The sequence below is a fragment of the Heteronotia binoei genome, chromosome 3, assembly GCF_032191835.1.
Source record: "Heteronotia binoei isolate CCM8104 ecotype False Entrance Well chromosome 3, APGP_CSIRO_Hbin_v1, whole genome shotgun sequence".
Lineage (NCBI taxonomy): Eukaryota > Metazoa > Chordata > Lepidosauria > Squamata > Gekkonidae > Heteronotia > Heteronotia binoei.
The window spans coordinates 81,971,203-81,990,048 of NC_083225.1; the positions used below are offsets into that span (position 1 = coordinate 81,971,203).

At 43.6% G+C, this 18,846-nt stretch overlaps 1 protein-coding gene across 3 annotated transcripts in view; it reads right to left on the reverse strand.

Annotated features, from left to right (window-relative positions):
• Positions 1-18,846, reverse strand: part of DMD (dystrophin) — a 1,885,017-nt gene that overhangs the window by 671,890 nt on the left and 1,194,281 nt on the right. For all 3 annotated transcript variants that reach the window (XM_060234097.1, XM_060234096.1, XM_060234099.1), the window contains one exon: positions 7,370-7,545. In XM_060234097.1, the coding sequence (XP_060090080.1) occupies positions 7,370-7,545 (176 nt within the window). The remainder of the gene's footprint in view (positions 1-7,369; positions 7,546-18,846) is intronic.

Below are 18,846 nucleotides of genomic sequence, written 5' to 3' on the forward strand. Positions count from 1 at the left end.
CACTGTGTTAGCCTGACTTCAGGATGACCAAGGGGTCAAAGGATTACTGAAGGAGGATAGGGAAATGGCTGAGAAGCTGAATACATTTTTTACCTCTATCTTCACTGTGGAAGATGAGAAGTGTTTGCCCATTCCAGAACCGCTAATTCTAGAAGGGGTGTTGAAGGACCTGAGTTAGATTGAGGTGACGAGAGAGGAGGTCCTACAACTGATAGACAAATTAAAAACTGATAAGTCTCCAGGCCCAGATGGCATACATCCAAAAGTTCTGAAAGAATTCAAAGGTGAACTTGTGGATCTCCTGACAAAAATATGTAATCTTTAATTGAAATCTGCCTCCGTTCCTGAGGACTGGAAGGTAGTAAATGTCACCCTCATCTTTAAAAAGGGTTCCAGAGGAGATTCGGGAAACTACAGGCCATTCAGTCTGACTTCAATATTAGGAAAGTTGGTAGAAACCATTACCAAAGAGAGAATGAGCAGGCACATTGATGAACACAAGTTATTGAGGAAGACTCAGCATGGGTTATGTAAGGGAAGATCTTGTTAGAGTTCTTTGAAGGGGTAAACAAACATGTGGACAAAGGTGACCCAATAGATGTTGTTTACCTTGACTTCCAGAAAGCTTTTGATAAAGTTCCTCATCAAAGGCTCCTTAGTAAACTTGAAAGTCATGGAGTAAAAGGACAGGTCCTCTTGTGGATCAAAAACTGGCTAATTAATAGGAAGCAGAGAGTGAGTATAAATGGGCAGTCTTCGCAGTGGAGGATGGTAAGCAGTGGGGTGCCACAGGGCTCGGTATCGGGTCCCATGCTCTTTAACTTGTTCGTAAAAGATTTAGAGTTGGGAGTAAGCAGTGAAGTGGCTTAGTTTGCAGATGACACTAAATTGTTCAGGGTAGTGAGAACCAGAGAGGATTGTGAGGCACTCCAAAGGAATCTGTTGAGGCTGGGCGAGTGGGCGTCAATGTGGCAAATGAGGTTCAACATGGCCAAGTGCAAAGTAATGCACACTGGGGCTAAAAAGCCTAACTATAAATTCAAGTTGATGGGGTGTGAACTGGCAGAGTCTGATCAAGAGAGAGATCTTGGGGTTGTGGTAGATAACTCACTGAAAATGTCAAGACAGTGTGCAATTGCAATAAAAAAGGCCAACACCATGCTGGGAATTATTAGGAAGGGAACTGAAAATAAATCAGCCAGTATCATAATGCCCCTGTATAAATTGACGGTGCGGCCTCCTTTGGAGAACTGTATACAATTCTGGTCACTGCACCTCAGAAAAGATATTGCAGCATTGGCAAAAGTCCAGAAAAGTGCAACTAAAATGATTAAATGGAATGGAACACTTTCCCTATGTAGAAAGTTTAAAATGCTTGGGGCTCTTTAGCTTGGAAAAACATCGACTGTAGGGTGACATGATAGAGGTTTACAAGATTATGCATGGGATAGAGAAGGTAGGGAAAGAAGTACTTTTCTCCCTTTCTCACAATACGAGAACGTGTGGGCATTCAATGAAATTGCTGAGCAGTTGGGTTAGAACGGATAAAAGGAAGTACTTCTTCACCTAAAGGGGATTAACATGTGGAATTCACTGCCACAGGAGGTGGTTGCAGCTACAAGCATAGACAGCGCCAAGAGGGGAATGGATAAGCATATGGAGCAGAGGTCCATCAGTGGCTATTAGACACATGTTATTGTTGGAACTCTCTGTCTCAGGCAGTGATGCTCTGTATTCCTGAGCTTGGGTGGGGCACAGTGGAAGGGCTTCTAGCCCCACTGGTGGACCTCTTGATGGCACTTGGTTTTTTTGGCCACTGTGTGACACAGAGTGTTGGACTGGATGGGCCATTGGCCTGATCCAACATGGCTTCTCTTATGTTCTTACGAGCTTTGATGGGATCACGGAGTATCACCTGATCTATTTGTCATCTCTTGCCAAATCCACATTCCAAAGTAGCCAATTTCTCCAGGTGAACTGATCTCTATCACATGGATATTAACTGTAAAAGTGAAAGATCTCTTGCACGTTTTGGAGGCTTGTACTAATCCCTCCTTCCCTTAGTCTGACTGTTCAACAGAAAGTATTTGTTACTCAGCCATAAGGTGGTAACTAACAAGACCATAATAATAGCAAAACTATTTGGCTCATACGTGCGATAGCACATTCCACTAAGGAGAGCTGTTGGATGGACACAAACCAGGAAAATGTGGTTTGGTTTGTGGATCATGACATGCCCAGTTCATGAACCATCACAAACTTTTAGACACCAAACTGGTTCAGTCTGTGAGGCTTGTGATGTAGTAGAATGGCCCTCTGGCTTGCTAGCAATACCAAACTCATGCAGGATCTATATCTGACTCTCCTTTATCTGCCCTCCAAGTTTGGTGAGAATTGGAATTACAGGGTCTGAGTTATGCCCCCCCTCCCCAAAGAAGGCACCCCATGTAAGTGTTTTCTGAGGAAAAGACAGGGGCAAGTTCAGGAGATTTAGGAGAGTATGTAATGGGCCCAGTGCAAGCTAGTGATATCAAACGCATGGAGGACCTCTGCCTGATGCTCCTCTGCATGCCATCCAAGTTACATGCAGACTGGACTTAGTGGATCTGAGTTATGGCCCCTCAAAGAAGATACCCCAGGAAAGTGCTTTTGGAGGGAATTGTCAGGTGCAGGTTCAAAAGTGTAAGCTACACACACCAAATGCACAGGGAACTTCACCCTTTCACCAACTCCCCTATTTCTTTGAAGTTTGGTAAAAATTTGGATTGAATGGAGACTGTTTGGAAATACATCTATTCATTAACTACCACAAACCCCTTGAAAGTTCGTGGAAAGTTCATGCCAGTTGACTTGCCATGAACTTCAGTTTGCAAACCACGAACAGGTTAAAATTCATTACTTTGTGAGCCGGTTTGTGCCGATCCCCAGAGCTGTTTGTGAAGACTATGTAATTGGTGTTCATTGTGCGTGCTCACTAAACTTCCACTGCCAGTTATATACCTCCCTACAAATCCTGCAAAGAGGCTGCTTTTGTCACATATTGACTAATAACAACTAACTGTGGCACTTCTTGAAGTGTCAGGACTGGTTTATATTTTTAAGATATAACCTTAAGTTTCATTGCTAAAGCATTCTTCTGAATCTATTTATCCCAACACAACACACAAAGCATCATTTATACAGAATAAACTTGCAACTAACAGGGGAAATGTCTCTTTTTAAGATTTCCCTCTTCTTCAGGTTCTCTCAGTCCTAATAAACATCCACAACACATAAATAGTTATTTCAGACAGAAATTTTAGTGGTCATTAGTGTGGTTGTAACTTTTAGCCCTGTCTTTTTAGTTTTGCAATTTATTAGGAATAATAATTACCTGACCAGCAAGATATCAAATATAACCAGTTTTAAATGAATTCATGTCCCCAGGCTTACAGCCAGTGGAAGCTGGTTCTCTCACAAAGATAACATACTCTGTCTAGGGGGAGAAAGGAAGGGAGAGATGGAAACTTCCCAGACATCAGATTTCTTAAGTAATGGACAAGATTTTAATTGTGAAAGAGCATGATGGAGCAATATATATATATATAAAAGAAAGATGTAAGTTATGTATCTGGGGTGATTGGAAGAAAACACTAGAAGCTGACATTTGGGTTACAGACTTAGATTAGTATAAAAGCATTTATTTTAGCTGTCCAGTGGATCTTCTGACTTGCTTTAATCAGCATAAGCACATCACTGCCTAAATAGTGGCAGGAATACTTTGCATTCTTCCATCAGAGAAGTGGATGGACCACACATTGGGGACAGGAAAAAGGGAACTACTATTTTGTGTAGTGCAGCCAGTGTGATGGTTGAGAACTGGAAACTATTTAAAGCTGTTTCTTCAACAACAGAGTATAGTTTGTACTAGCTACAGAGGAGAGGAAGCAGACTGCCTCCATAAGCAGACTAATATGCTTTCTACCCATATTTTAACGGCACTACAGCAAACTCAGATAAACAGAGGAAAATCTCATTAAACTTGACGCAAGGGCCAAATAAATCAGACTCAAAATTTGTCTTTAGTCTTCAGATATGGGCAGTGATAATTAAGAATAGTGCTTTGGCATGTGCATAGAAACTTTCTTCCATCTATACGCTATTAGCCATCCATGGCCACACTCTGTGGCTAAACTCACCAGGTGTGCAGAAAAAATTGAAATGTTTTAAAAATGCACAGGGAGTTTAAATTCCCTCCCAAATAAAAAGTGTTCTTTGCACAAACCCAGAGAATGCGCTTACCTTGAGCACTTGAAGAAAGCCAGAAGCCATACTGGGTCCAGAAGCAGTAGTGCAGTCTGGGGCTTTGTACTGCACCTGGGGGTGGCCACACAGCCCAGAAGCCTAGGCCCAATGACAGCACAGCCTGGGAGTCTTGCAGGGCATGCCTCTGGCAGTGGCCCAACCCAGGAGTTGGACCGCATGGCCACTATTGAGCTCAGTAGGGCACCCAGGCTGCACTGCCGGCTCTCGGCCCAGCAGTGGCTATGCAGCCTGGGAGCCTACTGGGGTATGCCACTGGTGGCAGAGAAAACCCTGGGTCACATTGGGCCTGGCACAAAAGTGGACCACTTGGAGCACCTTTGGATGAGCAGCAGAAAGCTGCCAGATAGCCTGGGGCTCCACACTGGGCTCAGCAAGAGAGTGGAAAGAGTGAGATAGGAGATGGGATTTCCCCTCACGGGCCCCCAGTTGTCATATACAACTGCAGGCTTTCCTCAGGGACAAACTAAATATGATGAAGTGCTTGTGGCTGCCACAATAACCTGCAGCCATTTTAAAGACATTTAGAATTGTTATGAAGGCCTGACCCTGACTGGGTCCCCAGAGCTTTCTCTTGTCCTTTCCCCATGCCTTATCAAGTGCTAAAATGGCCACACACGCACCAGGAACTATTTCAGCAACTGAAAAGATGCAAGGGGAAAACAAGAGTACCACACCATGGTCCTAATTAAGATTGAGTCCTCATGGCATTTTTAAATGACTTTAAAATGGCAACAGCATCCTGAGGTCACTGTCAAGTCTAGTCTGGCCATCAGATACTTAGGGTATTGCAACTTCCTATATGTGTAGTAGCTACTCAGAAACCTGCATATTCCTATTGGTCAGGATTGTGCGAAAACCTCAGGCAGATGAAGTATTAAGTGTACTTTAGAATGGCCTGTAATAATACAAATATTTTCCTTTCTACTAGAACTGTAATCATACTTAAGTAGTGTGACAACTCTTAATTATTACAAATATTTGACCAGTGCAAAACTTTCTTTTTCATTCATTAGCTTCAGATAATCTGGTCATATTGGGCAATAATTAAGCTGATTTTAAATTTGAAAAAGGGAAACCATATGCTCCAATGGTTAGGAAAAAACACTTGTTGAAGCTCCAGGAAAAGAAGTCTGAACCTTTGCTTCTCAACTTTCAGAACTGTTCAGATCAAGACTGGTGCTCACATAAGGAACAGCCGAACAATTTTCACAACAACTGTATGCTTGTGGTTATTAATGATTTTGGTTGTATGTGCTATATCAGTTTTCTACAGTCAGGCTCCCTCTGTCAAAATAATACCTGGCCTTGCTCTAAACAACATATATACATCCAAGTTTACAAAAGGACACATGAACTATATCATTAAATACTAATGTAAAAAGAACATTGCAAAAACAGACATGAATTTTAAGCAATCAAAAGCTTAATGAATTCATTTTAAATGTGTGATGATGTGTATAAGCAGGGCTTTTTTTGTAGTAGGAACTCCTTTGCATATTAGACCACACATCCCTGATGTAGCCAGTCATCCAAGAGCTTATAGAGTTCTAAGTACAGGGCCTACTGTAAGCTCCAGGAGGATTGGCTACATCAAGGGTATGTGCCACAATACCAGAGGTGGAATTTTTTATTTGGAGAACCACTAATGCCAAACAAAGAAACTGACTAGTTACGTGCATATTGTTGTGAGCATTGGTTCCAGATAATATGAAGTGAATTGATCAAGATGAAGGTCTACAACTGAAACACAGCTTTTTAAACCTTGGGAACGTGCTATCATTTACACTTCATTATAAAGACATTGCCTCATGTGTTGAGTCTTCAATGTACTGCAAAGTAGCTTTTGACATCGCTGGCAACATCTTCATCCATCAGGAGAGGTCGCACACCTACTAGGACTGCACTCTTTGGAGTCTTTACATGGACTCTTTCATGAGTCTTGTATCTAATTTCTAGTTTAACTTATGAATGTAACTTAATCTATTTTAACTGTTTATAGTAATGATTGAATTTTATTGTAACCATGGTACTTACCATGCCTTGTTAGCCGCCCTGAGCCTGCCTTTGGCAGGGGAGGGCGGATACAAAAATAAATTTATTATTATTATTATTATTATTATTATGAAAAATGGCAAATGCTCTATTGTAATTTTGATCTATAATTTTGGATATAAACATTATATGTTATAAAATAGTATGAGATATTCCTTTAATAGTGAGTCTTTGAAAAAATTCTTTGTACTGAGCAACTACAGCATAGTCTTGTAAATTTCACTGAAATTGATTTTTTTGTAGAACACAGGTCTCCCCTGTTTCCCACCTGGGGATTGGCAACCCTAGTCCTTAACTTCTTAAAATATATGCAAAGGCCTTCTGGATTTGACTGGTAAATGCTCTCTGCAACCTCTTTGTTTCTTTCAATTAATCCACCCTTCAAAGCAGCCATTTTCTCTGGGGGAGCTGATCTCTGCCAGTTGGAGATCAGCTGTAAAAATGGGAGATCTCCAGGCCCCACCTGGGGGCTGGCAACCCTAATTAAGGATGTGTTTTTTAAAGTAAGAAGCTGTTGTCATCTACAAAAATTAGTACCAGAAGTTGATGAAAAACAGTCATTTATTATTATCTAGTTTTGACAGCCATCCAAAAGTGAAACCGTAAGTATAAAACTATTATGAATTTAAACAGCAGTTTGTAACCCAACTAAGTTTCTGTTTACTCAAAAGTCAGTTTAAGAAGTAAACAGACGACTTAAAAATGCTTATCCTGTGGTTTCTAAGCATAAAATTCAACATAACAGAAGAAAACCAATAAGATCTATGCATTTCTATTTTTGATTAAATATAAACAAAAAATAATAATGACAACAGAATGAAGTTGTCATTGTCCAAGAGTAAAAACAAAGGCTTTCACTAAATGTGTGTGTGTATGTGTGTATGTTCTAATTAACACACATATTCTAATTAACAACAAGGTTCCTGAAACTCTGAAAGAAAATAAAACAAATATTAGGGATTCTCTAGACTGAAAAATTATAAGTAAAGATATGTGCTCTGAGTCTGCCTACCTTTTCTTGCTTTCTGCTACTTGTTTGCAGACTTCCTGCCACCGAAAATTCAGGGTCCCCAGTTTTTCCTTCAATACACTGGCATCTGCTGTGGATGACTGCTCAATAATATCCTCTCCAGTGATGTTCAATGTTCTGACAACAGGTTGCTGTTTTTCAATGCCATCCTGGAGGTCCTACAATACAGATAGAATAAACAGATAGTTTTAACTATGGTTTCCCAATATGTGAACACAGATATCAGAGCTTATTACTCAGCACTGCCCTCACTGTGATATGGGCTGGGATACCAACCAGGTATCTGTGGAAAAGACAAGGAAAAGAGTGAAGACAATGAAACCTGCATTTGTTGAATCAAACTACAATTTGAATGATCATTTGTGAGCTGAATCCTGGCTTCACAAACAAACCATAATTAAAATAAACTGTACTTTACATTGTCTGAACTGATCCAATATCAGAGGAAAGCATGATAAAGTGCATGTCAATTTTTTAAAAATATATCTTTTAATAATTCCATTGCAGGTTTCTTCACAGTATCATCCTTTTCTTTAAAGAAAAATAATGAACTTAATGACATGCTAGAGCATGTTGACACAATTGTCATATTTAAACATGATTCAAATAGCAAATCCTAGTCCTTTGTGCTGTCCCATAGTCGAGAATGATTTGTCTGATAATTTCTGCTCCTAATCAACACTGTTCTAACATTCAGATATGCATGGACTGGTGTACAGGAAAGTATCTTGTTAACATCTTCTAAAGGGGACATTAAGCTGCATCTTAACACTCTCAGCTAATAGTGGTATATTCATGTAATGCAAGAGCTTTCCTACAACACAAAGGCTCTTCCACCAGGGAACATACTGCTGACAGAGGAGTGCAGTGATCCCTCTGACTGTGTAAAGCATAGACACATCTTATTACTATGACTTTATTGGGGTTTTCTATTGGGCACTGATAGTACAATTTCCCCATGATAAGATATCTTGTCTTCTCAAACACCTGCTGGACTTCCAACTTTCACAAAATAATACATTTAATTTTTTATGACTATCACACGCATTCTAAATAAGTATGCAATGTTAAATTTAGGGATTATCAAACACATACTAAAGAGACAAGGGAAAAACTGTTCTGAATATTTTGATTGTACCATAAATGTTAAAAGGCTTCAACATTTGCCAGTAGGTCCAGCCCCTTCCCAGCCAAGCCGGCATCGCCGGCGTTCAAACTGGGGGCCGTCTTTGCCCGCCCGGAAGGAGGGAGTGGCAGGATCAACGGCCCTGGATCATCCGGGTGCTTGGCTGGGTGTGGCGTCGAGGCTATATAAGCCCGGACCCCACCCAGTGGTGCGCAGTTCTTTCAGGCTCTCTGGTAGAGAGCCTTGTGTGCGTGCTGCTGGAGAGTCGATTGGCCTTGCTGGCTTCGGAATGGTTCCTGGAGAGCGTTGCGGCTTGGGAAAGGCTTCGGAGCGGCTGCGGTTTGGCGTGAGCATGCTGGGTCGCGGCGGCGGAGTCACAGCGCGAGCGGCGGCTGACAAGCGCAAGCAGCTATTTTTTGATTTATTTATTGTCGGGGGGCAAGGGGCCTGCTTGCCTCAGTTGCTGGGGTTTTTGTGGGGCTGCCTTGGGTGGGTGTTAAGCCACCCCCCACCTGGTGGGTGTTCTAACGGATTGCTCCATATCCCTCAGTTGTTGCATGCAGAAATTTCCAAGTTCAAGGCCCAGCGGCAAGGAGCAGGTACTGGGGCAACTCTCTACCTGATAGCTCGATAGGGCAGGCCAGGGGCCCCAGCGTGTGGTGCCTGTGGGCACTGTGACTCCTACTGGCACCTTTCCTGAGGCCTGCAAAATATTTGCAGGGCTGAGGAAGGGTATGTCGTGTTAGTCAGCTAGCCCCCCCCTAACGACTCCCCCCCTTTTTTCTTTCACATACCACGGGGCAGGGCCGTCACTGCGGGGGGTTTTGGAGGACGGTGTGGGCCTGGATTGAACCTGCGACCCCCCCTTTTTTCTCCTTTTGTTGGGGCCTTCCTGCAAGTTGGCATCAGCCTCCTCAGGCCACATAACCTCCACTCCCACTCGCCACGCAGTGAGGCGGTTGTGTTTTGGTGAACAGTTGGGGTAAGCATTCAGGGGTGCTTGCTGTGGGCGTGCCTGGTGTGATAGTCGTGCGCTACTATGGCGCCCAAGAAAGGGCAAGGGAAATCCAAGGGTAAGCAGCCCGCCCGACCCCCGAAGAGGCGAGGCCAGCAACCTGGCCCTGTTACGGACCCAGAGCAGGATGCCCAGGTAAGGCAGGCCATTATGGGCCAGTTATACGCCCTGGAGCAGCAGAGATTGGCGATGGGCGCTCCCATTTAGGAAGGGCGTCGCCGTGTTTCGGAGCGCTCCGCGCGTTTGACCTTCGAAAAGGAGGTACTGGCACGTTTGTCTACTTTGCAAGGCGAGGTGCCTGGGCGTGAGCCCCAACAACAGTCAGACCAAGAAGAAGACCCGGGTGAGGGTCCGTCAGATCAGCCGGCTGGCGGCAGCGCGGCGGCAGAGAGGGTACAGCAGCCCCCGACGGTCACAATTCCTTTCTCTGGGAATGTTGGTAAGCCCCCCTGGCAGCAGCAGCAGGCGTGGCCTTGGGGTCTTACCCAAGCACCGCCCCCCCACCACAGCGGCGGGAGCACCGTGGGGTTTTGGGCAGAGCGGACCGTCTGCCGATCAGTAGGGCGCTGGGTTATCTTGGCCATGGGGTTTTCAGGGCGCCGCCCCCCAAGGATCTGTGGCAGGTAGCCCAGGTTTGCTGAACCCTAGCCAGGTGGCCACACCGGCGGCGCCACCGGCGGCCACTGCAGCGCAGCCCTCTCCTGACGTTTTACCCTGGGGCGGGCAACAATACGCACAGATGCAAGGGGCGTGGCCGTTTTTTCAGAGGGGCATGTGGTTTTACTGACCTAACCCCTATGCCAGCATCCCGTTTTACATCCTCCCGTATGGCGACACTGCATTGCCGCTGGGGGACCACCTAACGTTGACAACGCGGGATAAGATACTACGTGGTGAATATGCAGATGTTTTCAGCTTCAGTGAGGTCGAGAAAAAGGACAAGGAAGAACTCGACGACAAAGAAAAGGAGAAGTTGAAACGCAGGAAGGTTGACAGGACCTGGGCTAATTGGCTGCCGGGTTTCCTGATCTATGCAGGCATAGCTGGCTCGTGCGGCAGCGCTTTTTCAGTACTGTGATATCGTGTACCGGGCTTACACGGATTTCATCGGTGCAGCTTGGCTGCAATACGACGAGGCCTTCCGTATGATGGCTGCCGTTAACCCAGGATTGCCATGGGATCAGATTAACCAGCAGCTTTGGCTGCAGTTGATGTCCCCGGCAAAGCCTAACCAAGGTGAAAGGTCTGATAGTGGACATTTAGTTCACAAGCAACAGCTTTTTTCAGGGGCCCGCATTACGGCGGGTCAGACGGTTCAGCCACAGCCGCCCTGCTGGGAGTTTGCATTGAAGGGCTCATGCTCTGGAGAACCTTGTAAATTTAGGCATGAGTGCCCACTGTGTGGCGGGTCTCACACCCTCTCGGCTTGTAGTCAATCCAAGCCAAGGGCCGGTGTAAAACGCCCTGGGGGGAATGACAACCAGCAGCCCCCTGGAAAAAGGGCCCAGCCTCATTCGTATGAGGGTGCTCAGTAGTTATTAAGCAAGTATCCGCACATGGTTGATGTGGGGTACTTATGGAAGGGATTTGATGAGGGGTTCCGTATCCCTTACTAGGGTCCTACGGCCCCTTGTTTGGCGGCTCACCCTGTTTAGTGACGGGCCTTGGATCGCAGTCAGGACTAAGATAGCCAAGGAGCGCCAAGGGGGTAGGGCCGGCATCTGGGAAGCAGATGCCGGCAGGGGCTTTTATTCTGTTTGGGCACCCTGTTAGTCACCTAGGAGGGTTTGCATGGACGTGCAACTGTTTTCTTGCCCGTTGGCTATTCCTTGTTTGACAATTGTCTGTTTTTCAGGTGCTGTGGCTCGTAGTGAGAGGCGTTGGGTCCTCATCCGCAGGCACAGCATGGCATTCTGGGCGGCCCGGGCACCCACCTGGGCTGCGTAGCTGACGCGGACTTGTATCGGCTGGATGGGGTTTATCTGTTAGAGTTGGGCAACCGGGCCTTTTTTAGTGGGGAATTCGGCAGGGATTGCGGACGGCTCTAGGCTGTCCAGTGGGGCGCTAATGCCTAAGCAGAGGCTTGGCATTGGCGGTGGCTGGAGGACGGATTGGCCACAGTGTTTACAGGGGAGCACCTATGGCCTAGCACTGGGTGTGCAGGTGGTCAGTATGAACCGCAGATGGGCTACAGATGGGCGGATCTTTCCATGGGGGATTGATGCTAGCCCAGGTGGAGAATGGCTTGGGCCTGGCCGCTCAGCAACAGCCCAATATATGGTGGGTTTGTGCTGGGGGAAGGGTGGCTCACCCTCTAGGACAAGGCGGGGTCAGGGGGTGACCCCAGGGCTTGTCCTTCTAGGCTCATCCCTGCCAGTTATAAGTTATAAGTTACTATAAGTTTATTCAATAAAGCGGCCCAGTTTATACCCAACATATTGTGTCTGCCTCTTCATTCTGACTGGGTGGGCAAACTTTCTTGTGCTATTAAGTAGTTTCAATTTTTTTATATACCTAAAGCAGCAAGGAACAGTAGTGAGAGTTCTGTAATGCCTTTGTTACTTTGAATCTTCAAAAGAGTATGCAGTTTTTAAAATATCCTCACTGCAGTTTCTTCTTTGCTGATGCCAGTTCATTAGCCTTTTGCCTTGCTGAATTGACACTTCAGAAAGCAGTACCTTCTGTCAAAAAGCACTGCCTCTAGAAGAGACAGCTCAGTATAGCATAAGAAATGGTAGTCTATTGACAACAGTGATACTACATTAAAACAATAAGAAGCAAAACTTTTAAATGCAGATACTTCTGCTGCTAAGGATGGGGGGAGGGAGAAGAAGCACAAGTATCAGTCACTCCTACACATAAGTATTTTTCAGTACTACACTTCTGGTCATTCACAAGCAGAATACATTAAGAACAAAGTAGAACCAATAGTTACAGCTACTGTAGAAGCTGGGAAAGCATGACCAAATGGTGTCAAGAGAATATCACTCTGTGTACCAGACAGTTTCTTGATAAGATGATCTTGGATAACAAGTAAGATAAACCTGAGTCATTGTGTTTCATTGCACACAATGCGCTGTTGCAACCAGGTGAAGATCTGGAATAACTTTAAGAAGTCGGCAAGCATGTTTTATTAACTTAATCCTTACAAAACAAAAGTGCTATTGATAGCAGACTTGGGCCTGCTGTAGATAAAGAAGTGGTAGTGGTGGCCCAGAGTGTTTTTCAGCAGCAGCATGACCTTTCCTGGGGAGAAAAGATCTTGCCAATAAAGTACATATCTTGCTAACATCTAGATTAATTACTGCAATGTGCTGGATGTACTGTGTAGGGCTTCCTTACAGACTGTCTGGAAACTACAGTTGGTAAAGAATGCTGTGGCCAGAGTGTTGGCTGGAATGGGTCTAATATTTAGAATCTGCCATAAAGATTCTTACTGTTCTGCAAGCACATTAAAGATTAACAAACATGTTGCAGTATAGGGTTTTATGAGAGAGAAAATCAAATAAGAAATAATTTAAAGGCTTATTTATTCTATTCAAATTCATCCTATTTTGCCAGGTCAACAGTTTAGCGCAGTCTCCCACTCTGAGTAAGCTGCTTAATCATTTGACTGGATCATGCAATGTAACACACTTGGTCTTGAAAAACTGGAGTTTCTGATAGGATTGCCAAGTTTGTTCAAAAATACCTGGAGACTTTGGGGGTGGATCTGGTAGAGGGCAGGGTTCGGAGAAGGGGGAACTCAGCATGACACAATGCCATAAAGTCCACCTTACAAAGCGGCCATTTTCTTCAGAGGAGCTGATTTCTGCCAGCTGTAGATCAGTTGAAAAGTGGGAGATCGCCTGGAGGCTGGCAACCCTACCTTCTGACCTCATTTTGTAGCTCTGTATGTAAACTGAATGTAACACTTCGTGTTTCTGATGAAGCAGCTCTGGCTCATGAAAGCATATGCTGCAATAAATTCGACAATCTTTATGGTGTCACATGCCTGTTTAATATTTTGAATTAGCCTGGTTTAGTCACCCTTCTTCTCTCCAAGGAGACTCTTTGTTTACATGTATTCATTAATCTAGTCCTGTATATGCATATTTATGGTTTCAGATTTAGCTCTCTTGGCACGAACATTAGGAATTAGCAGACAGCAGCAAATGGACCTTGCAATTAAAATCTGACTGGTTCAGTCTGAGTATGCCAATAGTAAAACTGGACATATGCCAAACCCATTTCTTCACAATCATTTTACCCTCTTGCTTTGACACAGGGTACACTGTATACATGTAGAAATATATTTTATCATTGTGAGGTGTTGTGATTCACAGGCACATCTGAGGTTTTGAAAAACAGGAAACTCTAACGGCAACAATATTTGCCCTCTAATATTGTTTATATACATTAAATAGGTGTTAACTTCTCTGCCTCTAACTGTAAAGAACTTTCCAAACCAGAGTAGTTTTACCAACATACAGCCTTAATGATTACAACAGTCAAATCCTATACAAATCGGTGTGAGATGTACATACATACTGTCAAAATAAATGCGATTATTGCATCAGAACTTTCAAGTTCAGGGCAGTTTTTCTGTAACAAGTAAATTGGACTGATACTCATTTCCATAGTTCATATAAATATACAAAACAATACTATGGTTTCCTTAATCTTTAAAAGCACAAGCAGATTATAGAGACCGTATGTTCCTAGATAACCTATAAATGCTCTACATCCATAGAAACTAACATGTTTCCATATGGATATAAAAATGTACAAAAACTGATATCTCCACACAGTGGAACAACAAACACCCATCTTCCTTTAAATTTAATGGTTTATTTTTAACAATACTGGAAACTTCAGGGCAGACAACTTGGCTTGAAAGTATAATGTAACAATACTTAACAAAAACCATTTTTGTTTCTTGTCCATAAGGGCCCATAATCCTGGTCTAGTTGTCAACAGGCCCAACCAACCCTGCATGTTTCCAGCAATCAAATGAAACTGTCCCTCCTATTCTCACATAGGTTTGGCAACCTCTAGGTGGGGCCTTGAGATCACACCTCCAGACAGCAAAGATCAGTTCCCATGGAGAAAATGGCTGCTTTATAAGGTTGAGAGTATGGCATTATACCCAGCTGAGGTCCCTTCCCAGACTCCACCCCCAAATCACCAGAAATTTCTCAATCCAGAGATGACAACCCTAAAACATTCTTGCACTGAGGCCTTCTGGTAATTTCTTATACACAGTAGATGCCAGGTGATGAGACTGAAACAGAATGAAAGACAGCCTCCTTAAAAAAAAAAGAATCCTCATTTTACACAAATTATCCATCTATTTTATTTCAGACTCCAAATTCCATCTGCAAAAATTGATATAGAATCTAAAAGACTTTAATTTTTGAAAATGCAGTTAAGTATTAATGTTAGACTAAGACAATTGTATGCATTGCCATTGCCAATCAATTTCCACATGCAAAGTATGTCCCTTGCTTTCTATTGGGCTCCACAGCCTAGTATAGTGGTTACATGTCAGACTAGTATTTTGGAAACCTAGGTTTGAATCTCCACATTGCCATGGAAACCTTCTGGGTTACCTTGGGCTAGTCACAAACTCTCAGATTAACCTATTTTACACAGTTGTGAGGATTAAATGGATGAGAGGAGAACTATATAAGCTGCTTTGGGTTCTCATTGGGGAGAAAGGTAGGATATAAATGAAATAAATAAATCACATCAGAAGCATATAAAATCAAAGTGCAATTCAGACAAATAGCTGAAATTGCATGGTAATTTCCCACTCCAGGGCCATGATTCAATGTAATAGGAACAGATGATTCCAGTGCCATGGAATCCCTAAGCAATACAGGTATTCCTTAAGTAAAACAGGAAAGAGTACAAAAACAGATGACAGTGGTAGCCAGGGTGCCTTTCACCAGGTTTGGTTGGTGAGCCACCTATGGCCATCTTGCCACTGTGATACATGGCCTGGTAACATTTAGATCAGGGATGTCAAACATATGCCCCACAGGCCACATCTAGCCCCAGTAGGGCTCAAATCAGACTCACAAGCTGATATTTCCATGCCTACTATCCTTCTGCATATCACACCTAATCCAATCATGCCTGTTACTGCCATTCAGCATCTGATACAATCTGTATAAGGTTTGTGTCTCTGGTACCTCGTGTTACTTTTATATGGCTCACATGGCTCAGCTTGACAAAGTCATATTTATGTCAGTTTCAGCCCTCGTAACAAATGAGTTCAACACCTGATCTAGATTAGTTAACAGCAATGTGGCTGCCATTGAAGACTATCCATAAAGACCAACAATAAAAATTTCTTCAAATACATTAGAAGCAGGAAACCAGCCAGGGAGGCCTGTCCAAAGGGCAGGCCTCGGATTCAGCAGGAGCTCACAGAAGCACAGCTCCTGAACCTTTCTGAGACTTCCACCTCCTTCTTCCCACCTTGTCCATTGAATAGTAGGTGCAGCTGCATAACAGTTCCTGGATGAGCTCCACCACCTATTTTTCTACAAAACAACCCCTGCCAAGGGGAAAAGAATTACTGAAGGATAGGGATATGGCTGAGAAGCTGAATGCATTTTTTTGCCTCCGTCTTCACTGTGGAAGATGAGAAGTGTTTGCCTACTCCAGAACTGCTAATTTTGGGAGGGGTGTTGAAAGACCTGAATGAGGTGACGAGAGAGGAGGTCCTACAACTGATAGACAAATTAAAAACTGGTAAGTCACCAGGCCTGGATGGCATACATCCAAGAGTTCTGAAAGAACTCAAAGGTGAACTTATGGATCTCCTGACAAAAATATGTAATCTTTAATTGAAATCTGCCTCCGTTCCTGAGGTCTGGAAGGTAGCAAATGTCACCCCCCATCTTTAAAAAAGGTTCTAGAGGAGATCCAAGAAATTACAGGCCGGTCAGTCTGATATCAATACCAGGAAAGTTGGTGGAAACCATTATCAAAGAGAAAATTAGTAGGCACATTAATGACTAAAAGTTATTGAAAAAAACTCAGCATGGGTTCTGTAAGAGAAGATCTTGTCTCACTAACCTGTTAGAGTTCTCTGAGGGGGTGAACAAACATGTGGACAAAGGTGACCCAATAGATGTTGTATACCTTGACTTCCAGAAAGCTTTTGATAATAAGCTCCTCAGTAAGCCTTTTGATCAAAGGCTCCTCAGTAAACCCAAGAGTCATGGGGTAAAAGGACAAGTTCTCTTGTGGATCAAAAACTGGCTAATTAATAGGAAACAGAGTGAGTATAGGGCAATTTTCGCAGTCGAAGGTGGTAAGCAGTGGGTTACAGCAGGGTTCAGTGCTGGATTCCATGCTCTTTAACTTGTTCATTAATGCTTTGGAGTTGGGAGTAAGCAGTGAAGTGGCTTAGTTTGCAGATGACACTAAATTGTTCAGGGTGGTGAGAACCAGAGAGGATTGTGAGGCACTCCAAAGGGATCTGTCGAGGCTGGGCGAGTGGGCGTCAGCATGGCAAATGAGGTTCAACATGGCCAAGTGCAAAGTAATGCACACAGGGGCTAAAAAGCCTAACTATAAATACAAGTTGATGGGGTGTGAACTGGCAGAGTCTGATCAAGAGAGAGATCTTGGGGTTGTGGTAGATAACTCACTGAAAATGTCAAGACAGTGTGCAATTGCAATAAAAAAGGCCAACACCATGCTGGGAATTATTAGGAAGGGAACTGAAAATAAATCAGCCAGTATCATAATGCCCCTGTATAAATTGACGGTGCGACCTCATTTGGAGAACTGTATACAATTCTGGTCACTGCACCTCAGAAAAGATATTGCAGCATTGGCAAAAGTCCAGAAAAGTGCAACTAAAATGATTAAATGGAATGGAACACTTTCCCTATGAAGAAAGGTTGGGGCTCTTTAGCTTGAAGAAACATCGACTGCAGGGTGACATGATAGGTTTACAAGATTATGCATGGGATAGAGAAGGTAGAAAAAGAAGTACTTTTCTCCCTTTCTCACAATACGAGAACGTATGGGCATTCAATGAAATTGCTGAACAGTTGGATTAGAACAGATAAAAGAAAGTACTTCTTCACTCAAAAGACGATTAACACATAAAATTCACTGCCACAGGAGGTGGTGGCGGCTACAAGCATAGACAGGTTCAAGACGGGAATGGATAAGCGTATGGAGCAGAGGACCACCAGTGGCTATTAGCCACAGCATATCGTTAGAACTCTCTGTCTGAGGCAGTGATGCTCTGTATTCTTGGTGCTTGGGGGGCACAGTGGGAGGGTTTCTAGTGTCCTGGCCCCACTGATGGACCTCCTGATAGCACTTGGGGTTTTTTTTACCACTGTGTGACACAGAATGTTGGACTGGATGGGCCACTGGCCTGATCCAACATGGCTTCTCTTATGTTCTTATGTTCTTAAGTTACAGTTACTACAGAATGCTGTAGCAAGAATGTTGACTGGAGTGGGTCATAGGGGCTCTGGTCTTGTTCCATCTACATAAGCGTCCAATTTACTTCTGGGCTCAATTCAAGTTATATTATTGACCTTTAAAGCCCTGTATGGCCTGGGACTAACATACCTTAACAATTGCCTTCTTCCATATAACCCTACCTGTTCACTATGGTCATCTTTGAAGGCTCTGCTTTGGTTGCCCCACCATCTGAGGCTAGATTAGTAGCAACCCAAAAAAGGGCCTTCTCTCTTGGGGCACCAAACCCTTGGAATTCCCAAGGGAGATTCATCTGTCTCCATCTATCAGTACCTTCTGCCAGCAGATGAAGACCTTTTCATTTATTTGGCATAGCTCCAATAGCCATTATTGGCCTTCCTCCCCTGTTCTGTTGTTATGTGTTTTTATTGAATTATTTTATTCTTTGATTTTTTTAAAAAAATCATGTTTTAATCATAGAGTTGGAAGGTACCTCCAGGATCATCCAGTCTGACCCGTTGCACAGTGCAGGAAATTCACAAATACCTCCCTCCATACCCAGTGACACCTGTTCCACGTCCAGAAGATGGCAAAAAAACAAAAAAAAAAACCCACAACCCTCTGGCCTAGAGAAAAAATTGCTGCCTGACCCAAAAGTGGTGAATAGCATTTCCCTGGGTGTGTAAGAAAGGACCACAAGAACTAAACACTGATGTAACCCTTTCTGCCCTTCTTCTCATGATCTGCCAAAGTTCACAGAATCAGCATTGCCATCAGATGGCCATCTATCCTCTGTCACCTTGGGGACTTTGATCAGGTGGGAAGACAATATTAAAATGTTTAAAATAACTAAAAACTGCCTCAGCAAAGCAATTCATT